Raw genomic sequence first — 11,255 nt, 5'->3', positions numbered from 1 at the left:
ATTATACAATATTGTCTTTGTCGGACACGTATTAATGATTCAACTGATCCGTGTTATAATTAGTTGATGCTTTAATATCCGATAACCGATGACAATTTATGATGAAACCGTGTCATATACATTTAGCGCATTTCAGGTCGTACCATGAGTTAAAATTAAGAGGAAGTGGAAGCCCACTTCCCCATGCAAACCCACGGCGGCGAACAAACAAAAGGAGAGACTCCCTCTCCTTTTGACCTAGACAATTTCATTTACACAGAAATTAGGGTTTTGGAGATTAAGCTTTCTCTGAAACCGAGATCTCACATCTCGAGAAAAACTCACATCAAGTTCTCCCAATATTGCAAGGCAATCGGAGAACACGTTCTAGCACAAGGGCATTTCTCGGACGGTCTTGGGTGCAACAATTAGGAGGGAATCTCTGTTGATTTCTGTTCTTTACGCCGTGCATCAAAGGACCCGAGGTTGATTCTTTATCTTTATCGTTTCATTGTTGTATTTCGTTTATGACCATATTTCACATGTTAAATTTACGTTATAGTCCTAAATTTAAAGGGTCTTATACGGATATTACCCCACATCCACATGATGAACAAGATTAGACTTATTTGTTCAAAGGGCAATAAGACGAAGAAAAGCTCGTGTATAACACCATGTAAAATGTATGTATTTGGAAAGTTAAATCACGACACTGGGAAATTTGTAACATGTACTTGTAATTTGGTACATAATCACGATTTGAATCCTCAAGTTAGCCGGCATGTAGTCAATTATAGGCACATAAGCGAATATTTCAAGACCAGGTTGATGTTGAACGACAGAGCTGGCATATCAATTACCCGGAACTTCAACACATTAGTTAGGGAGGTTGGAGGGATTGATAATCTACATTTCAATGGGCAGGACGCGAGAAACTTCATCAACAACGAACGTCGCAAAAGTAGGTTTCGTGGTGACGCTAAAGAGGTCTTAAATTATTTCGAGGGCTTAAAAGCGCAGAATCCAGATTTTTACTACGCTGTTGAAAGGGACGCGGATAATAAGCCGTTGAACATTTTTTGGTCTGATGCACGATGTCGTGCCATGTACAAGGCTTTTGGTGACCCATCGTCTTTCGATAGTACATTCCTAAGCAACATGTACCAGATGCCTTTCTGTCCATTCGTTGGAGTTAATCATCATGGAATTACAATATTATATGCAGCGGCTTTAATTTCATACGAAGACACCGAGTCATTTGAGTGGGTGTTTGAGAAGTGGATTGAATGTATGGGGAGAGCTCCGACCATCTTAATAACTGATCAATGTAAAGCAATGGAGGGGGCAATCAAGAAAGTGTTCCCGGAGACTAAACATAGATTATGCCTTTGGCATATTCTTCAAAACGCGGATAAGAATTTAAAAGACCACCCACAATTTCCTCAGATTGACAGAGATTTGCGTACGCTTGTGAACGAGAGTATCACGGAGGAGGAACTGCAAGATATGTGGGACGATTTCATGGAAAAATACAACTTGCGACACAACAAATGGTTGAGGGGTGCATGAGATATGAGACAGCGGTGGATGCCTGTTTTTTGGAAAGACACTTTCTGTGTGGGTATGTCTTCTACTCAGAGGAGTGAACAAACAAACAGATTTATTAAAAAGTACATGAGTATAGAAACCGGCCTGATGCAATTCATGAAGCAGTATGAGGATGCCATAGAGAAAAAGGTGGAGGACGAGAAAGTCAATAACGCCAAAGACATTAAGAGCCCACTTAAATGGGATCCCATGATATTATTCGAGGATATCTTTAGTAAGGTCTACACAAATAGTAAATTCGGAGAGGTGAAAACTGAGGTATATGGTTGTATAAGCACCAACGTCGAAACTCTTCCAAATAGTTTGGGTTTCATCAAGAGGTTTAGGGCCACACCAAAAGTGACAGAAGCATTTTGGAAGAAAGATCGAAGAAGTTTTGAAGTGAGTATTGACACAATCACTGGTGAGTATAAATGTGGTTGTAAGATGTTTGAATTTAGAGGGATCTTATGTCGCCATATCATGAAGTGTCTTGATGTGTTGGACGTAAAAGCTATCCCAGACAAATACATATTGGATCGTTGGCGCAAGGTTTTGGTTACAGGATACAAAAATATTCGGGTTGGGTACTACAACCCGGATGAGTCAGAACGTGTTAAAAGGTCTCTTGAGATAACGGTAAAAAATGATTACATTAAGAGGTTGACTATGAAAAGTGAAGGGTCTTCTGCCATTTATAATAGCAGAACCGATGAGCTAATCAAAGAGTTGGAGGCTCATGTTGGGATACAGTCTATAGATTCATTTGCGGCAGGTGGAGTTTCCTAAAAAATGTGGGGTAGTAGGAGACTACGACCTAAGGAGACTATCATAAACACACCTCAACAAGAAGATGACATTAGAGACCCCCCCGACAAGCGAGGGAATGGCAGAAGACGTATTGTAAGACAAACAAAGAGAAGGAGAAAGACAAATGATGAGGATCCGACAACCACTACGCTCCCCCCAAATATGAACCCAACCCCGACATGTTGCAAACGATGATGCTTCATCCTTTATGAGTGGCTTTAGTGGTACACAAAATACTCCACGTTTTACAGCGTCACAAAATACTCCGACGTTCTCCTAATCACAACAGACTCCGCAATTTAGGTCACAATATTCAAATTCTCAATATTCTCAATATACTAATTATAGTCATAGGTTGTAAATAGGAAGTATGAATTTTTTTTTTGTATATCATTTGACTTCTTTAAACAAATAATGTATGATAAATCAAAATCAATGACTATTTTTCTTAATTCATTTTCACAGTATTGAGTTTATGTCTTCAAGTATTAGAATAGCATTCGGTTAACTTGTGCAAAATTATGCCAAAAACAAAAAGAAAAACCCACAAGAGGATTATGTTATCATTTTCCGATCGAGAAATTCTTATGTCGTGTTACATCTAGATTTGGTGAAACTAACCATTCGAATGGTCCGACCCAATAACCTGACCTGAACTCGAATTGAGGACCATAATCAGACTTGAAACTCGAATTGACTAGAATTTATTCAATCTGACTCGAATGTTTATTCTCGGAAACTGATACTGTTATCTAGAGTAACTTGAAAATAACTCGAATCCGAAATGACCCTACCCAACTTGATCTGGTTTGAATTTTTGCAAACCTGAACAACCTGAATTCGAATTGACTCGATCCAAATCCAACCCATTAACTCGATTACCAGGTCTAGTTACATCCAGGTATTTAAGGCAACAAACTTTTGGAATTAACAACATTCTCCATAAATAATTAAAGATTATTTAAGAAAAAAAACAGCTACCCTTTCTTAAGATCCGTTAATAATAAAACTAGTGTAGATCCCCGTGCTACAGCACGGTATTTTTTAGTTTTGTTTTGTAAAGAGACATTCTTATTAAATTAATTGCATAAATTAACTGTAACTTTAATGTTATAATGTACTAATATAATCTTAGTAAGAGGTAGAAAATGAAAGATTATTTATTTTTGTCTTAAACCATTTTTATATTACTTTACTATAAAAATTAACTCTATAATGCTATATCATTGCATGAAACTAATTTATGACATTAAATTACAATTAAGTGATGTAAAATGTAATATAATTAAAACACATATAAACCTTATAAAAAATCAGGTAAAAACAGTATACCGCGCACTTAAAAAGATGATTTACGAATAAATAGACTAATATTTTTTTTTAATTAAAAAAATACATTAAAATTGTTACGTCCTTTAAAATATACACCATATTTAGAGTGTAACTGATAAAGGATAATATAAGAAACATATTTACGTAATTTTAAGGTGTAAGTGATGACAATAATTATGTTAAATATTTCATAAGAAGTAGGTTTGCGTAATTTTAGAGTGTAACTGATAAAGAATAATATTTGTGGAAATGAAAATGATTGCATAATAAATTATGGATTTTAATAAAAAAGTCATAAATATGAATTTTAATGAAAAGATTAGAGTTTAATTATAAGAATATATTAATTGAAAAGAGAATAATGTAATGAAAAAAAAATTACTTATTACCTTATTTAGCTAGATGCTTTTTGGAGGGAAAACTAAGAGAATTTTTATTCTCTTAGTATTACGGATTTTGGGGCGCAGTGGTAGCATGGGGCTGCGCTTGGTAGGGAGGTCTGCGGATCGATCCCCCACAACTGCGATTGGGAGGGGTTTAAATACCGTAATCCTTGGACACGCCCCAAAATCCGGATTAGTCGGCCCAATGTGGTTCGGATTACCGGATGGTTTAGACCAAAAAAAATATAGTGTATTTGCCTAAATAACTAAAGATTATTTAAGAAAAAAAAACAAGCTACTCTTTTTTAAGATCTATTAATAATAAAACTAGTTTAGATTCCGCGCAACGCATGCGCGGTATATATAGGGTTGTTATTTTTAGCGTGTATTAGTTATAGGTTAAATCGACACGTTATTAATTTTCATATTTCACGCCTAAGTATTTTGATTGGAGGGAAAAAAAACCTAAATGTGTCTATTAATGATTATTTATAAGTTTTCTAAAAAAAAAAAAATTCATCATATAAGCTAATAATATAAGCTTATAGTTTTATTTTTTACAGGTAATTATGCGCTCGATCATTAATAATAGTTCCAAATGAAAAATTTAGCAATATATAATTTATGGGTATATCAAATTTATTTTATTTTAATCAATAGTTATATTTTAAAGTTTAATAACAAAATTATACTTTGATGAAAAGAAAATATGATAAAAGGATGATGGTTTAATGGAAGAAAATTAATCTTATTTGTTTCTTTAATTAAGAAATGCTTTTAAAGGGAAAATATTTCACAATCCTTATTCTTTTTAATATAAGGAGGATGGGTTAAATATCATCTCACACTATATATTTGCATATACTCCGTATTAAACTTATGAAATAAATATATCCCTGTTAAACTCTCTCTAAAAAACCTCCAACCTCTCTCTAAAAAAAAAAAACCCTAACTTCCTTGCTTTTGTTACTGCCGCCTTCCCCTTCCTCCCCACGCCTCTCCGTCCTGCCTGCCTTTTCGCCGGAGATGTGGCCTCTCCTTGGTCTATCTCCGGCGATCTGTTCATCCTCCGTTCCCTGCTGTTGATGGTTTCTTCCCTGTCTGACCGGTCATCCCGCTCTGCCATCATCTCCCCGATTGCTTTTGGGTCCTTGGTGGTTTGTGCTTGGCCTGGTTTGTCTCTGGGGTTTGTCCTCTTTGGGTAGCGTGGGTAGATCGTGGTCCTCTGACCGTGTTTTGCTTTTCGCCGGAGTGTGTTTTGCAGGTTTGTGGTGGACGTGGTGATGGTGGTCGGTTGTTTGAAGGCGGTGGTTTTTCGATCTTTATATTTTGTTATTTTCCTTTTGTTTTATTTCGTTTAGTCTTTTTATGTTGTTGTTTGTTAGTTTTTCTTTCCGATTCGCTGTCCTCTCTGGATGTGAGAGTCTTGTCCCCATCTTTTGGTGGGTTTTGTCACTCTTTTGGAGAGTTTGCAGATCCCTATTTGCTCAAGCGATGCGGAAGATCATTGCTATACTGACGCGTTATATGGTTTTACAAGGACTGTCAGATTGTTGGTTACAATCCTTTGGGTCAGATGAACTCCTGTCTCGTCAAAACGTTAGAAGATTCGAAGAACCTCTTGTGCAAGCCCGTATGAGGCGATTTTTCAGAGGATGTGCAGAAGCGTCTCATGTGCCCATCAAATTTAGAGATCTTGTTTTGATCGAGATTGTAGTTTATTTGGTTTTAATTGATTTGCTTCCGGTTAATCTTGACATATGTTGTATGACTTATTATTATGAATGAAATGATTTTCCACCTCAAAAAAAAAGAATTGAAAATACGGTAGAGTTGCATTTGGCAGGTGTAGTAAGTAGCCAACGTAATTAGCACTTTGTACAGTACCATCATAAAACTATCACATCAGAAACTCTATTAATCACTCTTTATACGGAGTACTTTATATATTTTCCATTACATCACCATATTTATATCACATAAATATATTTCATCAAAATTACTAAATAATCTTGTGTAAAATATAAATAAAGCAAGGCCTCTGCTTCAAAACGCCATCTTTGTGTTCCTCAAATCTCTCCATTTCTCTCTCTAAACTCCCTATTTTCCATCTAACATTCTACCCAAATCAAGGATATTTTTGATTTTTATTATACTTTTTGTTAATTTAACTTTTCCACCCAGAAAAAGGGAAGACCAGACTACTTTTTCAGGTTAAATTTCTATTATTTCAGTAGTAAATCATGAATTTCATGCATTTTATGTCACTATTTCCTGTTTATGACATTGCATTTTGTTAATTTTTATCTGGGTTTTGAGTCTTTTATTCAGTAATGATCTATGAAATTGAAAGATCATTTCTTGTTCCTAATATTATGTTGGTTGGATCCTAAAATCCTAATCCAGGCATATACTCCCTCCGTCCCGATCATTTGTTTATCTTTTTTTAAATTCGATAAACAAATGATTGAGACGGAGGGATTATATAATCATATGATGTATTTATTTGCAATAATAATATAATTTAGAGTCATATTGTTTATTTCTAGGTGTAAATGTGTGAGATTTACTTTGCAGTTTATCATATTATAACTGTGTGTAGGGTTGGTTTAATTGAAAATTAAGTTGGATGTTTGTTTTGACTCCTGTCAATTCTGTAGTTGAATTGGTCAGCCATGAAACAGTGAAATGATTTATGAAAAAACAAGACAGAGATGGGTTTTTGTGTTGATGTTTATGAATATTATTTAGGTGATGGTCATGTGGACTTGTTGATTAAGCCATCCCACCTTAATTTAGTAATTAGCGTATGGAATTTGCAGTTTTAGAAGTAGACAATGATTGTGAAACCCGAAACATGTAATGTTTTGTTATGGGATTACCTGTATGATGGTGACTTTGTTTGATCCTGATATGTCCATTTCTAAATTATGACCAAGTTTTCCAATAATATTAGCCTAAAGTTGTTATATGACCAAATTGTTGGTTCTCTGTCTAAATGGGTAACTGCTTGTCTTTAAGAACCCGATTATAGACGGGTTTATAGTGTCATCCCTCTTTTAAAGTTATGTTACTCCGACTTAGCTGCAAGCACCACACAAAACTGAGTGTTGGACTCGGCCTTTTTTGTGAAAACATTCATGTTTATGGCTTAAAATGTAGTATCAAAGTGTCAGGCACGCAACATACAACCAAGCGGATTCATAGTAACATATGTTTGTAGTATTTCAATAAAGGCATTAAAACTAAACAGGAATATGTTATGCTTAGATGAGTTATTTGTTACTGTATGTTAGAAGTTTTTGGGTTTAATGTTGAATAGGGTTTTCGTTAGTTTTGGCCTAAATGAAGTATTCAGGTATTTGATCTCTGGCTGAATTTTTGTATATTACATAGATGTTTGGTATGAGGTGAAGGATTTCAGTATCTTGCGATACTTTGCTGGTAGGGTCATTGAGGAGCTCTTGGTATACGGAAGTGACTAAAGAAAACTAGTCAGTTTTCAGCTCGTAGATGATCACTTCCTAACAATTTGACCTACATTAAACTATTAAAGTTTCTCTCTTTTGAGAAATTCTTCAAACCTTTTCATGGTCTCCTTCAGTATTGTTCCTTAGTCACTTAGTCGAGTTACCTAGGGTATATCGTGTAGCTAATATCTGTTGGATACATAACGCTCATATCATCCATTCTTCGTTCCAGTTGACTGACTTTTGATTTATTAGTATGAGCATTGTTCTCATATTGTCTGCTATTATGCTCTTGGTACAGTATTGGGCGGAGCAAAATCGGGAACGTTCTGCAGGAAATGTGGTGAGAAAAGCTAGTCGCCTCGCTGCACTGCATAAATGAAGGGCGGGAGTGTGTACAGAGCTAGGGGAAAACATTTCACATTTACTATACTGGCAGTAATATGTATGACCATATTTCTTTGGTCTTATGAGAAGAAACCCATTGCTACGACAATATTTTCATCTCAAGATCAGTTTATTCTACCCACTTCAGGTTTCTGCTCCACTTCATATCTCAATCTTGGTGAAGATACATTTTTCTGATTTGAGTATCTGGCTAAACTCAATGGTTTCTGCTCACACGTCATCGATAGTAATGTAACTCAATGGCTTGTTTTTCAATAGGCAAGGCCTTGGTAAAGTAGACTGGGTATTCTTACAAAGTGATTGACCAAACTGGTTATACAAATATGCTATTTTCCGATCCTTTGCCTTGGTTTACCTAGATCATGCTGTTTTAGACTTCCCGGTCCATTGTTTCTTAAAATTTGTACAAACTGTGTTTTGCTCAGATGTTCTTCAAGTAGGTTATCACAATTCTGAAGAAGCTATCAAACCAGAAGGCCAACTCTTTAAAGAATCTACAAATTTACCTGAAGAAACAGATGATAAAACAGACCCAAGTGAAAACAATGTTGAGAGCTTAGATGAAACAGAAGGTAAACGAGAAAATTATATGACTGATGGTGAGAATGCAGACATGCAAGACAGGTCACAAGAACACCCTAGTGTTGTGAATACAGAACCTGACCAACCTGTAGCTGAAGAATCTTCTGAGACGATAGAAGATGACACAAATATTGTGTCCTCTGAGAAGAAAGGTAGTTACTCTTATCACATACAAGACGGCTTTCACTTGTAGAAGTCTTAATAGATTATAATTGATATTATGTCCCCTTTAAGAAACTTTGTTGGTTGTGTTTCAAGTTGCAATTGTGGTCGGCTTTGGAATTCCGAACTCGTTTAGAACTAAACACGAGGATTTTCCATAAAACAGTGGTGTTTTAAACTTGGACACTCACTGTGTCGAGTCCTTCTAACCGAGTCGTGGAATTGTGTTGACCGCTATACCATGACATGACCAAGTTATCAAAATTTTAAAGTGATTGCTTTTTGAGGTGGCATCAGCTGCATCTATCACGCAACAACTGATATTAGACCGCGACAAGTGACTCCATATGAAGTCTCAAACTAAGTTTGATAAAATGAGTGGTGAAATTCCAGTGATCATACTTTAAGAGTAGGGTCATGAACGGATTTCGGTGGTTCTCGAGTTTAAGATGACGGAATGTGTCAACTGTGTCTTCATGGTTTACCATTGTTTACTTTTTTTCTTCTTCCTCGTTTCTAAATTATGTCTCTTGCATTCAGTTCTTATGAATCTAAGCATATAGCTCTTGGAATAATGTTATATTAGTCCTGGAAGCAGGACTTGCTGCACTGCAGTTCCTTCATGTTTTAGGAATTTACTCTGAGATTATCTCTCTTCTGGCCATTTTAATGTGCCCAAATCATGTGCCCGAACTCCTTCAGTGGTGCTATTCTATGACTTTGTTGGTTTTGCTTTCAACAAGGTTCTTATTCACGACATGTTTAGTATTATTGTTTCTTTCCTCAGTTTATTTATAACTTGGGTCAGCTTTACCTATCATTATGCAACTTGTAAATGCTTCGGTGTATACACGAGTGTTGAGACCTGAAATTGCTTTCATTATAAAGCAATCTTAATCTGGTGTTAAAGTTGTCTTGTTTCTATGGTGACAGTTTGTGATTATGCAAAGGGTAGATGGGTTGTAGATAATAGGCGGCCGCTATATTCTGGTTTCAAATGTAAGCAGTGGCTGTCCGAGATGTGGGCGTGTAGACTAATGCAACGCCCGGATTTTGGCTATGAAGCTTATAGGTGGCAACCTAAAGACTGTGACATGCCAGAGTTTGAAAGATCTGCATTTCTAGAAAGGTGAGGAATTTGTTGGACGATCATAAATTTAAGCTTTTTATTATACGAAACTTATTTGTCATCGGCTGTCGGGAAAAAAAAACTTATTTTTCAACTGTGTTTGAACTTCACACTAATGAAAGCGAATGTCATTACGGCTTGTAAAGTTATTGAGCACTAGTACTCATAAATTTAGGTATTTAGGTTTGAAATCCACAAGGAGCAAAAACTTGCTTTTTGGCCTCCCTTCGAGGCTTTGACAAAAAGTTAATATAGTGCAATGAAGAACATCTATTCTACCCGCTCTGATCACTGTTTTGAATGCCAACACTTGTTTTGCCAGAATGCAAGATAAAACCATTGCTTTCGTTGGGGATTCTTTGGGTCGGCAGCAATTTCAGTCTCTCATGTGTATGGCTACTGGAGGAGAAGAATCAGATATTCAAGACGTGGGATTGGAATACGGGTTAACCGCCCCAAGTGGTGCTGCCCGACCTGATGGTTGGGCCTTTCGATTTTCAGAAACAAACACCACAATCCTTTACTACTGGTCTTCATGCCTGTGTGACCTGGTGCCTCTCAATCCGGAAGACCCTCAAAGCCAAGTAGCGATGCATTTGGATCGTCCCGCTTCTTTCCTAAAGCGTTTCCTCCACCAGTTTGATGTATTGATTCTGAATACTGGTCACCATTGGAATAGAGGAAAGGTCAATGCTAACCGGTGGGTGATGTATATTGACGGGAAACCTAACCAAGATCGAAGGCTAGCTATGATTGGAAATGCTAAGAATTTCACAATACACAGTATCACCAGATGGGTTGATTCACAGCTCCCGTCTCACCCTCGACTAAAAGCGTTCTTTAGGACAATCTCACCAAGACATTTCTTTAATGGGGAATGGAATACAGGTGGGAGCTGTGAGAACACAACTCCTATGGCTCGAGGAAGTGAAGTGAACCAAAACGAATCTAGTGATCAGGTGATTGCGGGTGCTGTCAGGGGTACTCGGGTAAGTTTGTTGGATATAACTGCTCTTTCTCAGCTAAGAGACGAGGGACATATATCACGATATAGTATCAAGGCATCTTCAGGGATACAAGATTGCCTGCATTGGTGCCTGCCTGGGATTCCCGATGCCTGGAACGAAATACTTGCTGCCCAGATTTAATTTTCTTCTGTAATAGTTTTAAATTTCGACATGTGTGGGGGGTTGTCTTGTATGAAATCCCCCGGTGAAATGCATTTGTTTATTGTCAAATGCACTTGTTTATCAGATAGGGAGAAATTAGGGTTAAAGTAAAGTGTTGCTGTCAGAATCCCCCTGCAGAAGATCCAGCAATTTTTTTCTGACCTGCTTGTAAACAACTTGCTAGTGTATCCAGATATACCTTGACTATGAGCATATATCATGTGGTACTCATAACTTGCATTCA

General features: G+C 36.6%; 2 protein-coding genes across 2 annotated transcripts; both read left to right on the top strand.

The window, feature by feature from the left end:
• The first annotated feature begins 660 nt into the window (after nucleotides 1-660).
• Nucleotides 661-1,548, top strand: LOC141655531 (protein FAR1-RELATED SEQUENCE 5-like). Its single transcript, XM_074462607.1, has one exon. The coding sequence runs from the start codon at nucleotides 661-663 to the stop codon at nucleotides 1,546-1,548; it is 888 nt and encodes a 295-aa protein (XP_074318708.1).
• A 4,517-nt stretch (nucleotides 1,549-6,065) lies between these two features.
• Nucleotides 6,066-11,255, top strand: LOC141657558 (protein trichome birefringence-like 14). Its single transcript, XM_074464829.1, has 5 exons — nucleotides 6,066-6,304; nucleotides 7,863-8,096; nucleotides 8,395-8,703; nucleotides 9,647-9,842; nucleotides 10,165-11,255. Exons 2-5 carry the CDS (start codon nucleotides 7,940-7,942, stop codon nucleotides 10,988-10,990), a joined length of 1,488 nt encoding a protein of 495 aa, XP_074320930.1. The 5' UTR covers nucleotides 6,066-6,304; nucleotides 7,863-7,939; the 3' UTR covers nucleotides 10,991-11,255.

The sequence above is a fragment of the Silene latifolia genome, chromosome 5 (genome assembly GCF_048544455.1).
Source record: "Silene latifolia isolate original U9 population chromosome 5, ASM4854445v1, whole genome shotgun sequence".
NCBI classification, from domain to species: domain Eukaryota; kingdom Viridiplantae; phylum Streptophyta; class Magnoliopsida; order Caryophyllales; family Caryophyllaceae; genus Silene; species Silene latifolia.
The sequence above is the reverse complement of the archived record's forward strand: the minus strand, read 5'-3'. Positions and strand labels throughout refer to the sequence as shown.

What these genes read in the sequence shown, in the direction of transcription:
- LOC141655531 (XM_074462607.1), top strand. Translation starts at nt 661, where the DNA reads ATGTATGTATTTGGAAAGTTAAATCACGACACTGGGAAATTTGTAACA.
- LOC141657558 (XM_074464829.1), top strand. Translation starts at nt 7,940, where the DNA reads ATGAAGGGCGGGAGTGTGTACAGAGCTAGGGGAAAACATTTCACATTT. An exon ending in GTTTATTCTACCCACTTCAG is followed by an intron (nt 8,097 to 8,394) that starts GTTTCTGCTCCA and finishes TGTTTTGCTCAG; the next exon opens with ATGTTCTTCAAGTAGGTTAT. An exon ending in TGTGTCCTCTGAGAAGAAAG is followed by an intron (nt 8,704 to 9,646) that starts GTAGTTACTCTT and finishes CTATGGTGACAG; the next exon opens with TTTGTGATTATGCAAAGGGT.